This window comes from Clytia hemisphaerica, unplaced genomic scaffold (assembly GCF_902728285.1).
Source record: "Clytia hemisphaerica strain Z4C2 unplaced genomic scaffold, Clytia hemisphaerica genome assembly, whole genome shotgun sequence".
Lineage (NCBI taxonomy): Eukaryota > Metazoa > Cnidaria > Hydrozoa > Leptothecata > Clytiidae > Clytia > Clytia hemisphaerica.
In genome coordinates this window covers 294,239-315,668 of record NW_027103824.1, presented here as the reverse complement: position 1 = coordinate 315,668, position 21,430 = coordinate 294,239, and the positions used below count along the sequence as shown (strand labels likewise).

Below are 21,430 nucleotides of genomic sequence, written 5' to 3'. Positions count from 1 at the left end.
TATAAACTTAGGAGTATTTCCACCGTTTTGAGTTATTCTTTTTCGAGCAGGGTCTCCAACATACTAAAATCTGAGTTGTCGAATAACTGAAAATTTTAAACTTGGAATAGTTTTAAAGGTTTTATTTTTACATAAGTGTTCCCGTTGCATATCGTTTTTAAAGCATTACATATATATAAGGATATCTAGGCTCGGATATGGCAAACATTTAAGCATACGCTAAGCACTACCTTGAGCCTAATGCCGAGCCTGTTTTTAAATCTTTGTATGGTTACAAAAAAACATGTACTCTCGCCATCGAAATCTCTACAGAAGTAACAAACTTTGTTTGGGGAAAGTACGTTTTGCAAGGGAACTGGCGTGTTATAAAAATACATAATTGCTACATATTAATTATACCTGGCTGGCGTGTTGTGTGACCCATTCTTCTCTCGCTTTCATTTCATACTCAGCTATGGCAACTTTGGTCAATTTCTTTAATGATGACATCATTGATTCTTCAACTTTACCCAACCAATCTTCAACGTTACCTCTGGCTTTCAGACCCTTAAAATATGTATCAAGTTGTCGGATTCAGAAACGAGCGGAAAACTAGTGTTGTTCTCGAAATACAGTCCAAGATTTATTACATGGTATTGACACGTAATGATAATTTCTTCGAATTATATAGAAAGATCTAGAAAAAATACAATTAGTCCACTGTTCTTTTGGTAGAATTGCCGTTAAAGTTTATAGCCAGCCACCTGTCGTTTACCTCTCATCTAAAGTTAATAAAAATTTGTGTTCTATCTTAGGCGTTGTTATTCAGAAGTAGAAGAGAGACTGTAAAAGTGGATTGTTTACGCACTTTCATTGAGTAGGTACTGGCTTAACATTTTTACAGGGGTTTGGAAATCTAATCTTAGTTAACTTAACAAGCCATTCAAGTTGTAGAGGAGCGAGTTATGGAAAGTCTACCTACCCTGTCTAATCAGTACATCAATATTAACATTTCAATAACATGTTCACATACCTTTGCCAGAGAGACATTTTCACCTTCAGGTGATATCATAGCCAAGATATCGTTACTCTTTTGCTGTACTGCAGCATCGTCTCCGCCCATGGACGCCCCCATATCTTGGGGCGTTGTGCCTGGTTGTTGGGCCACTGTACCAAACTCGAGTTTAGCGATGGCATCAAAACATTTTTGAAGATGAGGTTGTACGGCATGTGGATTTCTCGTTTGTGATAAGATTTCGAGAAGTTCGTCGTTGGAAAGAAAGTAAAACCTGCAGATTTGAAGAGAGAAAAAGAGAGAAAATTTAGAGGATAACATAAATAAAAACACACCAATCAATCAATGACACTAAAGAAAGATCGAGTAAAAGATTCTAAAAGGGCCAAACGGTGCAAAAGCAACGAGATGTTGAACATAGTGTGCAAGTGTGCAAATCTCAGTCAAATCCAATTAAATCCAATTTTTGATGTCTCCAGGCTGCGTTAAAGTATTCAGCACAGACGCGCGAACATTCTCATATTTTAGCTTGACTGAAGTTGAAAATAGGAGATTCGCCTCTAGCCTTCGGGTTCAGTACATCTCAATAGGCAATAGGCATCTTAACCAAAATATCTACGATTTGTACACGTTTTTTTTTATAAGAACAATGCTATATGAACACGAGGCTGAAAATCGGCCAAAACCTAAGAACAAATTTTAAGAATAATCTGAGCCTCAGATTTCAAAAGTTACAAAGGCAGTAGTGATTTTAACAGACTTTAAGTAAAGAAACTAACAGTAAAATTAACAGTAGCCCATCTTGAGACGAAATCTATTGGTTTTTATAAAAAAAACGTTAACCATGGGAAACTCAAACCCAAGTCTCTCCATTGCATCTTTTGAAGCAAGGTTTGATAGGTACATTATTCAAATCATGTGAAATGCTTTAGGCGTACAAACAGAGCAGAAACTTTCGCGATTTTCGCGAATTTTGGCCTTTTTCGCGAAAGTAAATGTCTTTGAAAATTCTTAACAGGGCAATTTGTGAAAGTTTATGCTCGCAAAAAATTCTCAAAAAAATGGAAATCTATAAAACCTCGAAATCATCCGTCAGATCGACCGTCTATAGCCGATTTAAAGAATATTTTTCAAGTTTAAGGCATTTTTTATTCGAAAATTCTCATTTTTATCCAACGATTCGCAAAAGTTTATGCTGGCGAAAAACATTTTTTCCTCAAAGTCGCGAAAGTAAATGTCACGAATTTCGCGAATTTTCGACAGCTTGCGAAAGTTTCTGCTCGCGAAAGTATGTACGCCTAAAGTAGTACATAGAGAAAATAGAACTTTTTTTAGTCCACCCAAAAAAAAAAGTTTAACCTTGGAAAGACCATACACTTTGATTCCAAATATGCTTCAAGACATTTCTGAATCTGATCCAACAATGAATTGTTCTGTTGGAATGTCTCCAAAAGACCTGGTTGTGTTGCCGCTCTCAAAGCGTTGGGAAGTCTGTACGTTTTCCTCATTATATCTTTCCATGATTTATCCACCTACAAAATTATAAAAACAATATTCAAAACACTAAATAATTTTCGCGCTTTTCTATAATATTTTGGCAAGACGGAAAAAAAGTTTTAGAAAAAAGGTGTTGTTTTAAGGTTTTTCGAAAACCCTGAGCTACTAGGAAGGCCCATGGACCAAGCACACGATAAAAACCATCTCTAAGGTTTAGACATCCCAAGGGTATATATCTTGCAGAATATTCTGGATATAACGTGAAAAAATGACCAAAATCACCAAAATCGAAAAGATTTCATTTGATTGACATTGAGATGCAAAAAAGCGTAATGGAATTACGAACGTCATGCCCTTATTTCGCAATTTGCTTTTCTAACCTGTAAGAACATTTTTGCTTCTGCTGGCAATTGTCTTTGAATGTCAGGTGCACTGAAAATACTTTCCAAGTAAAGCCAGTTCCGTTGGCAAAGTAACCATTCATCCTAGAAGGGAGTAAAAGAAAAGATGTGATATTGACAATAGATAGATAGAGTCGATATTTTACGTGAATAGCCCAGTAATCTAGGACTTTTAGACAGTCTTGTTTTCACGGGGTCCACGGCCAGCCGGCTCGGCTATCTATGAACTGAACGAAACATTGGAAGGAGCGGAGATTCGAACCTCGAATCTCTGGTTTGAGACACTGACGCCTTTGACCACTTGGCCATCGCTCCTCAAACTTACTCAACTTATTTTATCATGAAGTAATTTGCCGCTCTTATAAGAATGATTATTGATTATTCATGATATTCACGACGTAACGTTTTCCACGTTGCCCAGTAGTGGTAAATTTAAAGCTAAAGAAAAAAATATTCAAATTTTGCCACTACTGGTAAAAATTTTATGGTACCATAGAAAACATTACGTAATGAATATCATAAATTGACAATAAAATTCCTTACAAGAGTTTGAGCAAACAGTGCTAAAGATTTGACCCATTCGTCGACTTTGGGTCTGATTGGACCAACGTGCCTGGAACTGGCAATTGTAGAGATATTGACTTGACTGTCATCTAACAACGCTTGAATTTCGTCAGTACCACCAAGGATGAAAACATCTTTCGAATCACGATGTGATAACACAACAAATTCTGCTGATTTCCAAGAATCTTCGACCTAGAAACGACATAAATTTCTTATCAAAGCACCTGACAATAAGTTGAACGTGTTTTATCGTCTTTTCAGCTTAGTACAAGAAATTAAAAATTCAAGTTCAGCATCGATAAGGAAAATGAACCTTATTTTTAGACTTTAAGGCTATCGTCATTTCATGGCTCATTTAGAATTGAAGTTGTTGTTTTTTACAATAATCGACATTTTCAAACCCCTAGTATGGGTACAGGTTGCACACCTTTTAAAAAAACTTTTCAAAAATTCTTTATATTCGCCAAAAAAGATCCTCGAATTTGGGGTGGTCTCCTTGGGAAAAGGTTTCATTTCCTTCCTCGTCAATTTTATTCATTACGATTTAAAAATTCTTAGAATAAGGAATAGGTTCATAAAATGTACCGTCAACTGCTCCAACTTGGGACTATCTTACACAACATGAGACGGCCATTCCACCACCATTTCACCGAACCTCCAAAGTCATTTGATTTGAGTTAAATGAACCGCGAATTAAAAAATACACGATTTCTCTTTCGCACCGAGTAGGCTTTTAAATAGCCTAGACTAGACGTCACCCGCGTTCTTTTACGCAATTAATTAATGAAAAATCCCGGTTTTTAGTGAGGTACTCGCTAGCTTTTAAATCGAAATATGAAAAAAATCCGTAGTGGAACACGCGCGAATGTGAGCGTTTGACGTCACTCGCGCGGCAAGTTACACACTCGCTATTTGTTAATCTCATCGGGCGGTAGGCGGTTAGGCGGCGGGCGTTCTCTAATTCTCCATTCGGTGTCCGGTCATTTTAAATGAAAACAAAAGTTAAAAAGGGCGCGCTATCAGTTATCGTGACATGTTATGACAGAAAGTATGATTGATAAACTTGGTGGAGTTATCAAAACAAATTTGTTGTCAAAGAGATTTAAAAGTCAGTGAAAATACAGGCCAGATATCAACAAGTCCCATGTTGCGTACACTCGTCCCAAGTTGGAGCACACAGAAATTTAAATGATGAGAAAAATTCGCCACGGTCAGAGGACTGGCTCTTATGAAAAAGAATGTACAGTGGAGTCTCTTTAAGTCGAATCTCTATAACTCGAATGTCTCTATAACTGGGACAAGTTTTATATCCCATCAGAAAAACGAATCATACCTTTTTAAGGATTCCTTCCAAAGAGGATTCACTTGATGCTTGAGATGAGACCTCTTGAATTTCTTCAGCAAAATCAAAGGCGTTAAGTTCGTTAAGTAATCCCAATGTAATTGGCGTTTCATCGTTAAACGTGTGTGCTAAGATTCCTTCGATGGAATCCCAATGACGTTGTTTCAATGCTGGATTTCGTAAATCTGTAATTGTTGGCACCTTGAATTCAAAACGATAAGAAATATTTGATATTAAAGAGGAGAGGATAGATTGAAAGATGCAAAAATATTTCTAGAAAATCTTCTTCTAAAAACCTTTACCCATCGGGTTGCACTATATACAACAATCTCGATAAACTAAATTTCGTAGTCAAAAATCGTCAAAATCACGTCCATCTTACCCGAAGTAAAAAGCGCTTTTAAGAAAAAAACCTACCTTTGATCTCATACTTTCAACTTTTTCTTTTAAAATAGGTACAACACCATTGGGCGGTAAACCTTTTTCCAACTGCAGGACATTCTTGACGTACTTCATGACAGATGTGTTCAATTCTTCTGGGTTTATCTCTTCAAATGGAAGCTTAAAAACAAATTAAAAGTTTTGATTTCTTCTCTAGAGAGAAGGGTGCACTAGTCAATTTCTAGGCCCAGTTGTTCAAATAGAGGAAGTAGTGAATTTTACCGAACGGTCGTTATCGATAAAATCGATCATCTGTTACAAACAATGATAGCTGAATTTAATCTGAATTTAATCGGAATTTAATTTAGATATCGAGTAGAATTGATAATCGATGCCTTTTTTTGGCGCTCTTAGATTTTATCGATCGCATCGATTTTAAATCGATCTTTAAATCGATAACAATGAATTAATTGATTTTATCGACTGCGACGGACAGATTAGATTAAAAATCGGTCAAGTCTCGATTAACATGGGACCATCTCTCTTATAAAATCTGGAATTAATAGACCAAAATTTAATCGTATTGAAAAACCTTTCAAATTTGAAAATAATGGAACGATAAATAAAACCACAAATAAAACAAGCTCAAAACAATCACAATAGCTTCAAATAGAAATCATTTCTTATATTGTTTATAATAAATTAGTACCTGGAGCCAATCATCCACGGACACATCCCATTCTTTAAGTGATCCCCACAACAATTGTTTCAAACGAACTTCAGCATGTGCTTCTTCTAGTTCTTCGAATTTCGTCACTTCAACTGTTATTAAAAGAAGATTTGGAGAGATTTAGAGTATCTATAAGGTTTGGAAAATTCCACAAAAATCAGACCCGTGTTTAGGAAACCCATTCTGGAAAATCAAACCTCAGGAATTTTAATATTACCTGGATTTTTAGTCTAATCGAAAGCGTCCCCCTAGATATTTTTCCTTGTTTTCATAGGAACCCGCTTGGTCTTTTGTCAAAATTTCAGAATTGAAATAATTCTCATTCAATCTCATCCAACTCAATCATTCCTTGACTTTCGTTTTCCGGCTTCCTGGAAATGTTATTTTTTTCTTTTGATAATCAACTCAACGCATAAGAAAATTCAACAGATCAGTTTACCATCTCAATGTCAACCATGGTTCATTCAAAAAAATTATGAACTCTTTTAGAGGTTCGAGTTTTGAAGTAATGGTTTGTACATACCTTTGAAGTTTTTCTGGTAGCTTTTATATTGGAAAGCTCTTTGTTGGAAGTCCTCCATTTGTTTGTGCATATTTTGAAGGATATCTGTCACTTTGTCAACCTCCGATGATGGATCCAAAATTTCCGGATTCTACAAAGAATTCGACAAAAAATGAAAAGTTTATAATACAGTGTGTTATACGGAAAGACACAATCCAGGCAAATCAGTCGCAGCAGCTAACAGCTTGCATTATCATGGTTTCTGAGTACTAAGTTCGGAAACGAGCTCTATCATAGCAGCCATCTTTACTTGATCATTTTAAATAGAGATTTTGGGCAATTTTCCCTCAAGGATGATTCCCTTATTCACAAAGTTTAAAAACCTTCTGTTTTATTCGAAAATCAACAAATTTCCTACAATCTTAAAAAAAGACCAAACGCGTCCATGAACAATGTATATACACCATAAATTTATAAAGCCCGAAGGGCTAGATGTCGTACTTTAAGCCATTGCAGAGAAAAAAAAGTGAATATCGGAAAAAAATGTTGCCATTGTTTTCGAAAATCCGCGAAGCTTCTGATTGGTCAAGCCTTGAAATTCTATTGTAATGTCACGTGACTTAGGTACGATTTCCTAACCACGGCACACTTTTCAGCAAACGTACGCCATCTAGTCATTCGGGCTTTATAAATCTATGATATAAACCCTAGTGGGGACGAGATTGACTTAGATTATCATACCTGTGCAGCCTGTTTGACTTGCTTGACTTGTTTACCAAGATCTTCAATATCGCGATCCAAAGCTGAACAGAATCGATCCACATTCTGATCACGTTCTGCCAGAGATTTATCAATCGCATTACGTACACCGTTCATTGATGGATTCAAAGTCTAAAAGAAAAAAGTCATATAAATAAAAAAAATGTGATGACAGAGTACCATGTTGATGTTTCTTTAAAAAAAAAACTGCAACATTACAAGGGTCACCCATAGGGCGTGAAAACGGTGATAGAGATTTTTTTATTAACCATCGTAGACGCGAATCTTTTTTCCGTACATGGTGGGAAGCATCTTCGACGGTTAAAAGATCATAAATAAATTAGCCTGTGTAATAAACATAAAGGCTAGAGAGTCTGCGTTTCAAAATCAGCCCCAATGGAAGATAGAGGGCATCCTTTTTGAAATTGAGATTTCAAACAGACCTGAAACACCTCTTACACCGAGTGTGTTTTAAATAACTTTTGACGTAGACAGACAATTCTATCAAACGTAGATTTATGAAATTTTCAGGGAAGATTTAAAATTATACTTTGCATGTTCATGAAAGATGACTTTTTGATAATTTTTCTGACTTACATCAATTTGTTTCATTGTTCACCGATTTTAACAGTCGATTTTACCGTATGGAACGATAAACTGCGATAAAAACTAATACTTTTTCTCTTAACTTTTAAAACATCAAAATTAAATTGTTGGAAATGTAAAGCCTCTTTTCAAACATGGATGAAACAGAACTTTGTACACTGCAGTACAGTGCAGAGCATTGGAATGGGTTGCAAAGATCCCTTTACCTGGTAGACAGCCATATCTTCAGGTGGCGTTGGTACCCTGTACTGTTCAATCAAATCGTATAATTGTTTCACTATCTCTGCTTGCTGTTCTTTAGCATCAATTTGGTCCTGAATTTCATCTAAGAAAGACAGGCTCTCCACAAACTCCATTGTTGATTGAGGCTTCATCTCTAAGTTGTATTGAGCGTTTTGTGCGAACTGAATGAGAGCGTCAACTTTCTTCTTAGCTAGTTTCGGTAAGATGTCGTTGATGACCTAAGAGATGAATTACATGATAACGTAAAAATCTCAAAATGTCTTTATCAACCATTATACTAAAAGTTGAATGAGAGGGGGTTGGGTTTAAGACCATGTTTACACGTTACTGTTTCGTTATGTTCCGGTATGATTTTCGTTACGGATCCAGTGTGTTCATATTGGTTTCGGAACGTTTTGGAGCAAGAAAACGGGGCAGTTCCGTTCCGATGAAAAAAGTGGAGCGAAACTGTTTCGATCTGGTTTGCTTTGTAACGTCTTCTTTTTTGACGTTTCGAATTTCGACGTTCACACTTGTTTCGGAATGGAACGGAACGGAATAACGTCTGAACATGGTCTAAATTAATGCTCGAATAACGTGATCTGTCTTAAGTTACCATATTAGTTCCATTGGCCTGCCAAGATAAATGCATTGGTCGTCATTTGGCCATGGGCTGATTAGCTTGGGTAACGTTTGAACAATTAAATTCGCACAACACTCGGAATAGAACAATAAACTTTTAAATCTTTAACATTGCCGCGTCACTCTTGGATTTGGAGGGCACTTTCATTTGATGGAAGCATTGGACAAAATCACTCTATCTGAGATCTGAGTTAAGCAAAAAAGAGGACAAGATGGAGTTTTTACAAGTTCTAATTTGATTTGGTTGGTCAATAACCTGTAATAAAACAATTTTTCTACTTTTTCTAAAGAACGCTTCATCTCTACTACTTCAAATGACCAAATAATAGTGAATTTTATTACCTCCAAGCATTTCACAGGAGAAGGTGTCAATACTCTTTTCAATTCTTTGGTATCAACCAACATCATACCAATGTTACACGTTTCTTTGATGGACATTGCGACCTCATATTCGCTGTTGTATTTTCCAAGAGCCTCCGAAAAGAAAGCAACATCTGTTGTAAAAAGAAAAGAAAATACTTACAAAATGCTAGTCTAGCACGCCTAGACGACTGATTTAGACATAGTGGAAAATAAAAGCAAAAAATAATGGAATGGACAAACTACGTTATCGGCTCTTTTTACGCCGGCCCTTATTGGCGTTCTGTTTCAGTCAGGGGCGTAATAAGAACCAGTGTAAAAGGAACCGTTGCTAAATTAGACAAGCGTAAAAAGGGTAATATTATCTCGTAATAATCACTGTATTATCGTAAAACAACCATTTTACTGTATTACACGGATTTTATAAAAAATGTTTGTGAACACTTTGAGTAAACGAGAAGTCGTTCCCGAAAAGACTTTCATGACGAAATTAATCATACCGGGATACATCTGTATAAATTGACCAACTTATTCCGTCTAATTAAAACTTAAAACTCTCATTTTCTAACAAAGTCATGCTGTATAGGGAGTGCTAATAGAATACATTTTGAGTAAACAGTAGAGTCACTTGAACCTTTATAACTCGAATATCTTCTCAACTCAAGCAAGTTCTCTCGTCAGTTCAGTTAACAATTCCTTACAAATTTACTCCATAACTCAAAATTTCCTCAATTCGAACAAATTTGTGTTCCCTGTGCTTGCTCGAGTTATGGAGACTCAATTGACTCAATTTCATTTAAAGAAGAAAATCTCAATAATGATACAATAGAATTAAAATATTTCGACAACAACAAAACAATTACCATGCTCAGCACGTCTGACTTGTTCCAAATCCAGCGTTTCATTTTCAATGTAGAAAGATGATTGCATTCAAAAATACCCCAAAAAGTGAGGTTTTCAATCACAGTCACTTTTTAGCCCACAGCGTTGACATTCTTGTGGCTGCTGTGTAGTACAAAATTCCATAAAATAAGGAAATTGATGAGCTTTCCAAAAATGTGGCTCCCTTTGAAGTTGAGTGATTCAGTCTTGAAATATAAGATGGCAAAGTGAAGGCAGGTTTTGTGGCTGTATGTCACTGTGGCTCACTCAACGGGTTGGCTTATATGTGCTGTCCTGCTTTAAGACTTCAATATTTTTTAACCGTTTTTCTTGAAATTGGTAGTTTAAAGTCTGATAAAGATACTTATGGGTTTAATTTGTGGCTACAGGGTTTTCAATGGGCTTAAAATGTGGCTTTCAATCACTAATTTATCAATTTACACATTCCAGGTTGGGTTTTGTTTTCGAAACATGAATATTTGCAAAGCCTAATGCAAAACAAACACAATCTGACACAATGCAGTGAGTGTTATTTTAAGAAAAAGTGTACATTTTGTGGCTGCAAATACCATTTTTTGTACATATAACCTTCTGAGCTGTTACATATAAGTATTATTTGGCATTTTTAGGGTTGGCTCATGTGCTGTCCTGCTTTAAGACTTGAATATTTTTTAAACATTTTTCTTGAAATTGGTAGTTTAAGGTCTTATAATTAATTTGTGGCTGCAGGGTTTTCGATGGGCTTAAAATGTGGCTTCAATCAAAGCATATATGAAAAAAATCTTCAACTTTGAGCCGCAATTCTAGCCCAATGACCCAATAATTTTGGTTCCATTTTTGATATTTTGTGGATAAACCCTTTTGCTACGAGTTTCATCTGAAAAAAATTATTTTTACTCATTGAACAAATTTGCGGCTGCTGTTTTATCAACATAGTGTTTTTCTTGATTTGTGCCGCAATTTTGGCCCATTTTACAAAAAAAATTTTCAACCTACTTATATCACCTTTAGAACCAATATTGTGAAGTTTCGTTTGGAAAGAGTTATTTTTAAAAAGGATATTCAAATTTCTTTTTTTTTGCTGTTTTTGAAAACCTCACACAATTTTTGAATGCCATCAGATTGGTATTGATCAAATGTAGTTGCATTTTATAAAACTCTCATTTTCTAACAAATTCATGCTGTATAGGGAATGCTAATCGAATATATTTGGAGTAAACAGTAGAGTCACTTTAACTCAACCTTTATAACTCGAATATCTTCTCAACTCGAACAAGTTATCTCATCAGTTCAGTTAACAATTCCTTACAAATTTACTCCATGACTCGAAATTTCCTCAATTCGAACAAATTTGTGTTCCCGTGCGTGCTCGAGTTATGGAGACTCAATTTTATAATTGACTCAATTTCATTTAAAGAAGAAAATATCTCAATAATGATAGAATTACAATATTTTGACAACAACAAAACAATTAAATTACCGTGCTCAGCACGTCTGACTTGTTCCAAATCCAGCGTTTCATTTTCAATGTAGAAAGATTGGTATTGATCAAATGTAGTTGCATATTTATTGGCTGTATCAAAGCCTTCATTGATACATTCTTTAATGTTTTGTATGATATCACTGAGATGGGAATCATCATCAAACATGTTCATTAAGCTTGGTCCTTCACCGCATGTTTTCTCTTCGATTTTGCCGTTGATGATTGGCCTAAGGTAAAAGGAAACAATAATAAAATAATGGGGTGGTAGAAGTTGAGTTTGAAGAGGAATTTTCAACCTTTATCTAGCAAGAAAAAGTGAAGCCGTAAGTTTGCCCCGCATTTAGAAATTTTGTTTCAAAAATGCACGGGTCACGTGGTCTGGGTGGGAATTTAAGTGGCTTGATTCTCCATCCAGGAATTTCGGATCTAGCCGCTTCGGGGCTTTGAAATCAATGGTCGTAGCAGCCGTAGCACGAGCTCAAAGGTTGTGGAATTAACCACCAGCTGGGTCATACTATAAAAGATTCTCAAAATGGTATTTGATGCCCCTCTGATAGATGCTCAGCAAATAAAGAGACGGATCAAGGGTAAGTAGAGAAATACAGGGGAAAGAGTGTCACACTCCTCCTACCTTCTGGTAGACTGTTAGAGAAAAGGGACTGCGGTCGAAAACTTACTTACTTTACTATAAAATCACTTGAATTAATTGACATAAGTTAGAGAGTATTTTATGGGCGTTTTTATGAGAAGGAATATTTTGTTCGAATTGAGAATGATGAATCATAAAGAGCAACTGTATTTCCCTCGATCACTTTCGTTGCTACTAAAAGCTTCCCAAGAACTCTGTCTATAATGTTAAGAAAAATTGCTTGGTCTTTACTCAGGTAGCTGAAATGACTATTATTTTGGAGGTGCCACTATTATTTTGGAGAGTCCGTAAGGAACGTGCTTCAGCGAAGGCATGGTGAATTTATATTGCGAAAAGTAAAATAACATACCTTGTGAATGCATCAAAATAGGTATCTGGCACCAAATTGGACACACTCAAAACCGTATCTTGAAAACTGCCAATGACTTCACTCAAACCATGTCGATAATCATCGAGACTTGGTGAAAAATGGAGAGGTCTAGGCTCTAGCAACAACTCAACTTTGAACAATGGATTTAATATGGTATCCTCAACCTAGATAAAATAGATATCATTTTTTCCTTTTATAAGGTCAAAATGATTCATTGCTTTCCGTTGCAAAAGCACAAAAACACATTTCTAACACAAAACACTTACGTCTTTGTGAGACTTCTTTACCAGGAATTGTCAGAAGGCTATGTCAGCCTTTCTAGAGGGATCAAAATTTCAAAAAGCAAACGCATTTTTCTTACCTCTTTCACTTTGATTTCAAGACCAGAACTTTGCATAGCCACTTGTAGTTGTTCAGACAAATAATTACGTAGAATCTCAACAGAGTTGACAACCAAAACATGCATGGTGTTTACAATGAGGTAATCAGCCAGACGAATAAAGCTGGTAAGACGTTGGCAATGACCACGTTTGTTGGCTTGTTCAGTATACGTCATTTTGTCAGGTTCTTCATACATTTCGTATTCTTCATCGTACGGCGAACTAAATGGTCCTGTTGAGCAAAATGAAACAAGTGATACTTTTATGGACCTACCTGGTTATGCATTTAACACATATATAATTGATATCTACGTGAGCGTGACCATTAAACAATCATTCAGAACACAAATAGTGACGATCTATTAAAATTAGTCGTTTGTTTCTTATTAAAAAAACGTTTAGAAACCAAAATTTCATGCTCTTGAAATATTCTTTCATATTCAAGACTTCATGAGCAAAAAAACATATCTAATCAGAAAATTCAGTAATTTTAAGAACATTGATGTATTCTTATTAATAGTGATTCTTATAGATAAAGACGCGTTTTTTGAGTTGAAAAATTCTTTTTTTACAAAAATCTGCTTAAGCCATATTTTAACTATGATGGTACCCTACTTTTCATGCAAAAAATCAGAAAAAATTAATGATCCAATTTTTCACAAAGTAAGTCCAAAAAACCCGTTTTATAGCCGTTTTTTGGCCCAAATTTGCCCCCCAATTTTTTTTTCGAAAATCGGGCTCCGTCACATTCGAGGGTTTATAGTTATGCATCTTTGTGCAAAAAATCATAAAGAATGAAAGCGCCAATCTCGAGAAAAGCTGGTAACTAACGAACGAACGAACGAACATACAATGGTTAGGGTGTAGGTCCAAAAAACAACGTGAATGATTCAGTTCGACAACATACACTTATCGACCTTAACCTTGGTTTAGACGACCCACTCCCCCCTTATTTTGAATCAAAGCGGGATGAAAGTTGGCTGTCAAAATTCAATGCATTTCCCTCTTTTGACGTGAATGCAATATCATTCTTTCAATTTTTTTCAAGCAAAGATTATAACTGCAAACTTTTTCTGCGCACTCACCGTTGAGCTGTACAGATTATAGTCTGATTTTAGATTGGATTTTGCTTAGATTCTTTTTAAGATTTTGTATTGACCGATAAAATTAAAAAAAAAAACTTAAAAAACAATAATGAACATACCGTTGTCCAGCGTTGAATTTTGACTGTTGTAATGTTCGTCCGGTACGAACCCTGCTTCTAAGAGAGCTGTTCGACATGCACTTCGAACCACTTCTTTTACCAGATCATGAAATTCACTCAAACGTCCAGTCACCTATTAATTTTAAAGATAAATGAAAAGACATTCTTTGTATATTCAACGAAGAAATTGAAATTTAAAAATTCAAGGGCTAATCAAAAGATTTTCAAAGGAAAGTCATTTTTTAGGTTCAACCCCTTTTGATGACGGCCATGATGGCAATGATGGTTGATAGAGAAAATGAAAAGAGAAGAAAGAGAAGAAAGAGAAGAAAGAGAAGAGAAGTGAACCCCCCGAATCATCCGAAATGGGCCTCTATCCCTGGATAGATAACTACCCTAGGATAGGGAAATTACCACGCTTACCAGACACTGCTAACCCTACGCTCGCGACACGACAGAGTTATAGGTGTATAGACGATGATACCGGAACTACATGCGAGGACACATCTTCGCAATGCCTGATATACTCCCCATACTCTTTTATCAGAGTGATGGTACCCAGTTCCCCTCACAAGGCATGGTCTGGATCGACCCGGGCGAAGGTACATTCATTCACTTGCCATGAAGTGAATCATAGCACCGAGTGAAAAATGAACCCTGATCTCCTAGACGGGAATCAAGATTTATAAACTACTACGGCTATATAGTATAGAGAAAATAGAGAAAATGAACACCTTAGAAAATGATTGATGAAACAAGGTATTTATTTGTTTAAAAAGTTTAAGATTTCGGCCTACACGAATTTTTTTAATAGTCTACTAATTTACATTCAAAATCCAAGATAATGATATTTATGGCAAAAAAACTAATGATTTTTAAAGTAAGAGCTTTAAAGGCCAGTTTTTGTAAGACAGTCCGGTCAAAAAGGTTGGTTCTGATTTTTCTATGGATTTTTACATCTTTATATATAAAGATTTGCTGAACAATTCTTACCAAAACCTACCTGTTGTAACTGGAGAAATTGTAAGTTTCTGAATTCATCAAGTGTATAGGTGACACCTTTCTCTACTCTGCACAAACCCATATCACTAATACGGTGGCACATGTCACGTATACTAAGCAAAGCCGGTCGCAATGACTAGAAAATAATATAAAATTAATTTCACATTAGTTTGGCAGAAAAGTATGTTTTGATATTTCACCATTTTAGCAATTTCTCAGTACAGTATCTATTTATGACCATGCAGAAATTCTGAAAAAAAGTAGAGAATCCAATTTCTCTGAAAATTTGAGTTTAGAATTTCTTGATTTTATTACATGATTAGAATAAACAAACTTAACAAATAGAAAAACCCCTAAAAAGTAATGCACCTACCTGGTTGACAATGAATAGATCACTCAGAAGATTATCTCTTGCGATAGTGATTTTCCTAAGGTAAGGTAAAGACAAATCAATTATAACTGAAAATTGTACTTTAAAAGTGTGAAGTATCCAAACAGTTGCCATCACCGATATAGCTCTGAACTTATGAATAATAACAGTAATAATAATAACGAATGTTTTATGAGTGGCTGAATCCTTTGAGCTTTTAGACAGGGCCACGAAGGGCCACTACGAACAGAACAAGAACAGTAACAAAAAGGAACAGGAACATTGGATAAATAATTGGAGAATAATAATGAATAAGTACATGTTATTGAAATATTTTTCTACCTTCCTTTGACATTCTTTTTCCAAACATAAAACGCTTTCCACATGCGGAAATTAGCAAATGTTTTGATTTTGATTAACTTTGAATAATGGTTGAGGTCTTTTTCCCATTGCTTCAGTCCAGTGAATTCAGAACCAGACAATGATATGTGGGTAACACCAAGTTTGCTTATGGTGTAATGATCTCCTTTATCTACTTTTTCATGTCTCGTGATCCTGATTGAAATTGAGGAAAAACGACCAATATTAATGGTCACGAAAGAACTGTTATTCCTCGCTGATACCAGCTTGAAAAACTTTACAGTAAGCAAGAAAAATTCAGCAGTCTTAAAAATATGATTTAATATCTACAGTACAGTATTGTATAAATAAACCATAACCAGTAGAGTGGCAGAATACACCTTAACTCTTAACGTGACAGTCTGCTTTTAGGGATTTAGTCATGGAAAGAGTCACGCCAAAAAAATTATATCAAAAGTCTTTGTCTGTAAAGATGTCAAGGCAAGAGCTTCAGACGTTTTTTTACGTCATTACTTCCTGGTGAACTCAAACACTAACTCCTAACGTTTTACTAAAGGTTGAGTTGACACTGAAACAGTTTTTAATTTAAAGCAACTTACTTGACATTGTATGGGTTATAATTTATAGATGATCTTGGTGCCGCAGTTTTCATGTAGAAGAATCCAACATTAGGATGATTACGAACAATCTCTAGAATCTCAGAAGGATCTGATAGTTCAGAATCAATGATATCTTCAATTTCTTGGTCATAAAACTGTTTCTTGCCGTGAGATGAGGCTGGCCTAACACCTCTACGAAATCCAGTTTTCACATTACATTTTGGCGGTAAGGGAATTAATTTATGACCAGACCCCATATCTAGATCATCCTGTTTCTTTTTAAGCTCATCTGGTAGTTCTGGTAAGGGAGATGTGTTTCTAGCAAGCGGTTCTATTGAATGTTTCCATTTGATTCTCTTGGCATCTGGTTCAGGAACAATTGGTAAAATAGCTGGACCACGATTTTCATTTTGCTTCCTTTGATAAGCTGCCAAATGGGGCTGTAGTTTAAATAGAAGAGATTAAATCAAGTAAAATAGAGGAACTTTTGAATTAGCCTTGGTGATCAAAAATATTAAATTAGTCTGTTGAGCTCAGCATTATCTTTTAAAGTCTTTTATAAAGAAGGGGTAAGAAAAACGTAATTGAGAAAAAACACTTCTTTAAATATTTTTTCATGATAGACCCCCAGGGGTCTCATAATACCTTCCCTTTTTAAGAGAGAGGTAAACTTAAAAAAAAAACAATTTTCATACCAATGGATTTGCAGGTAGTCCAGAGTGTTGCTCCTTTCATATGAAAAAAAAAAACAATTAAAATATTTAGAAAATGATACAAAAAAGCTTTGTGGTTGGCAATGACATGATACAAAAAATGAAACATTATTATGAATCATTTACGAGCTCTAAATAATTTTAAAGCATTAGAATTTAAATTTAATACTAAATACTTTTCTGTGTCTAGAACTTCTGTTTTGCAATCTTTTCCAGGGAGGGGAGAAAAATTTATCGCAAAGAAATAATAAAGTTGAGAACATTTGATACAAAAATGCTGAATAGATCAAGACCAAACTAAGGCTATACAGGAATCTTGATAAGACTAAAACCAACCTTTTTCCTTCTTGGAAGTAATGGTTTAATAGCTTTGAATCCATGATCTGTTTTTAATACATCTGGCTTAGCAATTAATCTTGCCTTAAGTTGCTCATGATTCATATTTCTTCTCTCCTTTGAGTAGTTTTTTTTATCTCAAAAATTTTTATTTGGTATAAGGCAATTACTTTTTTATTTTCTGGTTTACGGAATCGCCGACGTTTTTTTTGCAAAAACAAAATAAAAATAAAATTGAAATTCATAGAAATTTTATTTATTTTTGCACTTCCGATTCTGTTTAATCTGCCATGAAATGGATTTTTTTAGAAAACTTCATTTTATAAGAGCAGGAAAGGAAGATAAAAGGGTATAAAAACAGTTATCTTTTTTTCTCAATATGCTTCCTCCAATGGCACTCAACACAATTTTCCAGCTGAAAATTTTTTTTTGATTTTCTGCTGTGTATGTAAGTTTCCTCAAAACACATTTTATTTTCTCCAACATAAAAGTTTGAAAACAACAATTTTATTTTTATTTTTTTTCCATCCTCCGCTCCAAAAGATCATCTCCAAATGTCCGTAAACCAGAAAATAAAAAAGTACTTGCCTAACTCTCTAATGTTCAATATAGAGAGTAACACAATTATTAAAAGTACAGACATCAAAATGCATCCCAAACAGAAAAAGAATTGTCTTTTCCGTTGAATTCTGCCAAATTGTGAATTTTGAGCCAAACCTTGGCTGCAGGCAATTTTGGCATCAGGACTCCTTTTCCTTTTTTCGACGGGTTACAGTTGCTTTCGATTTCATTCCAAAGTCTTAGCAACAGGATGCTGGTACATAGCAACGAGGCTGGCTAGGAAAATCTGAGCAAAGAATTAAAAAAAAAAGTGACTATTGTATTCAGCACTAAGGAAATTTGAATTTATTATCTTGAATAAAAATTATCTTTAACCGATAAAACAGGTTAGAAATACGTACAGAATAAAACCCACAAAGGAGGTTTTCAAGCTACAACAGGTTCAATGCTTGTAAGTTTTAAAATTTACTTTTAAGCAAAGCAAAAGTTGATGAGAAGAAATTGTAAACATAAGACAGAAGGTTTGGTTGTGTTGATCAGGAAGTTTTAATTTTACCCGAATAATTATAAAAAAAGGAAGCCTTGACTTTGCAGACCATTTTGATGGTAGTTTATAAGCTGTGAATGTTTACAAGGTTCTTGACAGAAAAGCTCTTGTTTGATTGTCAAATGTTGACAGTGTCGTTATTAATTTTATTGCATCCAACATAATTGAATGAAGTGTGTATTACACTTTATAGTTTTGATTCCCATTGAAGAATCATATTCTGATTTTCATGTAAGTAGATGCTCTTTTAGAGCTACACTGAAAGAACATACTATACATTATAGCTCTAAATCCTCGAATAGAAAATTTATGGGAAACACATATCTTGACTTTGTACCCAATGCTGCACGCAAGCACCTTAAGCTGAAGTTCTGCAAAAGTGGGACAAAAATCAGTTTACAAAAAAAAATGCCATATAAAAAATCTTACAAATTCAGTATGTGAATAGATCAGTAAAAAATGCTACTTTTCTATTTTATTATTTTGCAAATGTGCCAGAAATGAAAATATAGGGATACCAGGGGATACTGATAATTGAATATTATCCACTGATGATCTGTGGCACTTTCGTAAAGCTAGAATTGCTTCCCTTATTCTTTGCATGCCAAAATGATTGACAAATGGAAGTTTTCCACCCATGAATCTGCGAGCTGCTTTTTCAATTCAGCAATTCAAAAATTGCAGAATGGAACAAAAGAAAATAGTAAAACTAAAAGATCAAAAAAATTTACTATTAACTTCAATTGCAATGTTAATGGCAATAGTGTGGGGCCATCAAAGTTTGTGAATATTCATGAGCTAAATCTTAGTACCATTTTCACCTTTCCCCAAACTCGGTCTCTAAGAAAATGAATAAGAAATCAGCTGCATCACGTCACTCCACTTAAAACCCATGCGCTTACAGTGAAAATTCATTTGTCATGGTCTCTCTTGCGGAAATATTGGCTCAATTTTAAATGCTGAGTTTATAGAAACAAAAAATACAGCTGTGTACACAACTAATGAACACTAACTAGGCAACCAATACAAACAATAATAACGGCACGGCACCATTGATTAATAATCCTCTAAAATTTAGTATATATAATGTTCTTTCTATTCATAATATTATACCATCCGAAAAATATTTTGCCAAAAGAAGATCCCAATTTAAAAACGTTACCGTAGAAGCTGAAAACCCACAATTTCCCTAAACCCTCACTGGCAAAAACACACTTTTCTATTTCACTTTCCAGGAATTGCCATATGGACCAGATGGTTGTTGCTAATTGATTTGAAATCAATAATATATTATAACACCCTTCCCGTATCGTATTTTGCAAAACAGTTGTGGGCATGCATGTTTTATTGCTATATTGGTCTCTAGGAGGTAAACAAACCTATTTTTTCCTATGTTCATGGAATAAACTTCTCTAAAATTGATTTTTCTGGTGAAAATTTCTTTGCCATGAAAGAACAAATTTTACGTCTCTAACCCCAATACTTCCATTTGACGTTTTCCGTGGCAAGTCTGAGTTTGGAAAGCTCCCCTTAGGGGGAGTTGGTTTTTTAAGCTTAATTCTTAAGTTTTGTTGAACAGAATCCTCTCAAATTTTGATATGTTCTTTCTCCTGAAAGTTTTTCCCAAAAAGTATTGGTATCAAGAATTAGAAGCTGGAAACCCACTTGCCCTAACCCCTTGCAGGCGCAAAAAGGCATTTTTTATCTAACCTTGGAACAATTTTTTACACAAAACAAACGGTGACGTGGAGTATACAATCTCCCAGGCAGAGAGACATTCTAGAAAGGAGTTGGACTTACAGGAAAAGTGTATTATATTACAGAAAGGTGTATTTAACTACCGTCAACTGCTCTAACTTGGGACGATTGGTCGAAACATGGGTCTATGGATATCTAGCCTGTATTTTCACTTACTGTTAAATCTCTTTGTCAACAAATTTGTTTTGATAACTCCACCAAGTTTATCAATCATACTTTATGTCAACATGTCACGATAATTTTCCCTGGTAAGTGCGCCCTTTTTAACTTTTTTGTTTTAATTCAAAATGACCGGACGCCGATTAGCGAACTAGAGAACGCCAGCCACCTAACCGCCTATTGCTCGATGGGATAAGTGGCAAAAGTGTGCAACTTGCCGCGCAAGTGATGTCAAACGTTCTGCATTGTTTCGCGGAGAGAATTTTCCGTAGAGATGGTTGAAAATTAGACTGTGAATGTACAAAATAATGGGTCTCTTATAAAGAATGGCTGAATCGTTGACCTTTGAAGTAAAGTTTTTCTGAAAGAAAAGAGAACAAGCTTCCTATTCATGTATGTTTATGAAAGGTTAGAGGTCTCTATGAGGTTTGACAGAACACTGAAGACAAGTTTTTGTTGTACAGGCTAAAGTGGAAATCCCGGGGCTGGTAAACCCTAGTCTGTGTAATGACCTATCTATTGTGAGTCCCTGGTGAAAATTTTAGGTTCTGAAGTGAAATAGTCAGCTCGTGCCACGGTTTCAAAGTCAAGCTGATGTTGCGATTTTGCCGAACTTTGGAATCTTATACTGTAATTCAAGATTGCGTAATCAAATCGAAACTAAATAAAGTAGCCTGAAAAGAACTATCTTTCGTCAACAAGAGGCTTTTTACAGAATTTCAAAACAAACTTTAGAACTGGAGCTACAGATGAAGGAGTGAGGTAAATTTTCGTCAATTTTTCTGTTATGGGCCGCTCCAGACGTTCGTTTTTTGGCTTATTGAAACAGCCGTGTGCTACTAATTTGTTCTTCTTCGTTCCAGACACTATTGTTTGGTCCCTTTAGCGTTGCGTTACACACTGATCAAATACACCCTTATAATGTTAATGATTTGCATACAATCTGAATAGTTTTGACCCAATTTTCACTTGTAGTTTTTTTTTACTCGAATGCGTAGTACAAGTATGGGTATTTAATTTGTACTTTCCCACCCTATATATTGTACTTTCCCACCCT

General features: G+C 35.2%; 1 protein-coding gene across 2 annotated transcripts in view; it reads right to left on the bottom strand.

Moving 5' to 3' along the window:
• The window catches only part of LOC136806681 (dynein axonemal heavy chain 6-like), a 93,509-nt gene extending 76,006 nt beyond the window's left edge, over positions 1-17,503 (bottom strand). The window contains exons 1-22 of one of the 2 annotated variants that reach the window (XM_067063265.1): positions 17,349-17,503; positions 16,995-17,027; positions 16,300-16,739; positions 15,683-15,895; positions 15,344-15,398; positions 14,972-15,106; positions 13,969-14,101; positions 12,746-12,996; positions 12,364-12,548; positions 11,363-11,592; positions 8,983-9,134; positions 7,983-8,237; positions 7,153-7,302; positions 6,433-6,562; positions 5,889-6,001; positions 5,216-5,359; positions 4,790-4,999; positions 3,436-3,648; positions 2,872-2,976; positions 2,354-2,526; positions 1,013-1,268; positions 400-546 (exon numbers count right to left, since the gene is read on the bottom strand). In XM_067063265.1, coding sequence (XP_066919366.1) covers positions 400-546; positions 1,013-1,268; positions 2,354-2,526; positions 2,872-2,976; positions 3,436-3,648; positions 4,790-4,999; positions 5,216-5,359; positions 5,889-6,001; positions 6,433-6,562; positions 7,153-7,302; positions 7,983-8,237; positions 8,983-9,134; positions 11,363-11,592; positions 12,364-12,548; positions 12,746-12,996; positions 13,969-14,101; positions 14,972-15,106; positions 15,344-15,398; positions 15,683-15,895; positions 16,300-16,739; positions 16,995-17,027; positions 17,349-17,453 — 3,828 coding nt within the window. In that variant the 5' untranslated portion in view covers positions 17,454-17,503. Of the gene's footprint in view, positions 1-399; positions 547-1,012; positions 1,269-2,353; positions 2,527-2,871; positions 2,977-3,435; positions 3,649-4,789; positions 5,000-5,215; positions 5,360-5,888; positions 6,002-6,432; positions 6,563-7,152; positions 7,303-7,982; positions 8,238-8,982; positions 9,135-9,863; positions 10,258-11,362; positions 11,593-12,363; positions 12,549-12,745; positions 12,997-13,968; positions 14,102-14,971; positions 15,107-15,343; positions 15,399-15,682; positions 15,896-16,299; positions 16,740-16,994; positions 17,028-17,348 lie in introns of those variants that run through there. The other variant, XM_067063266.1, reaches the window with a different exon arrangement.
• Between the last annotated feature and the right edge of the window lie 3,927 nt (positions 17,504-21,430).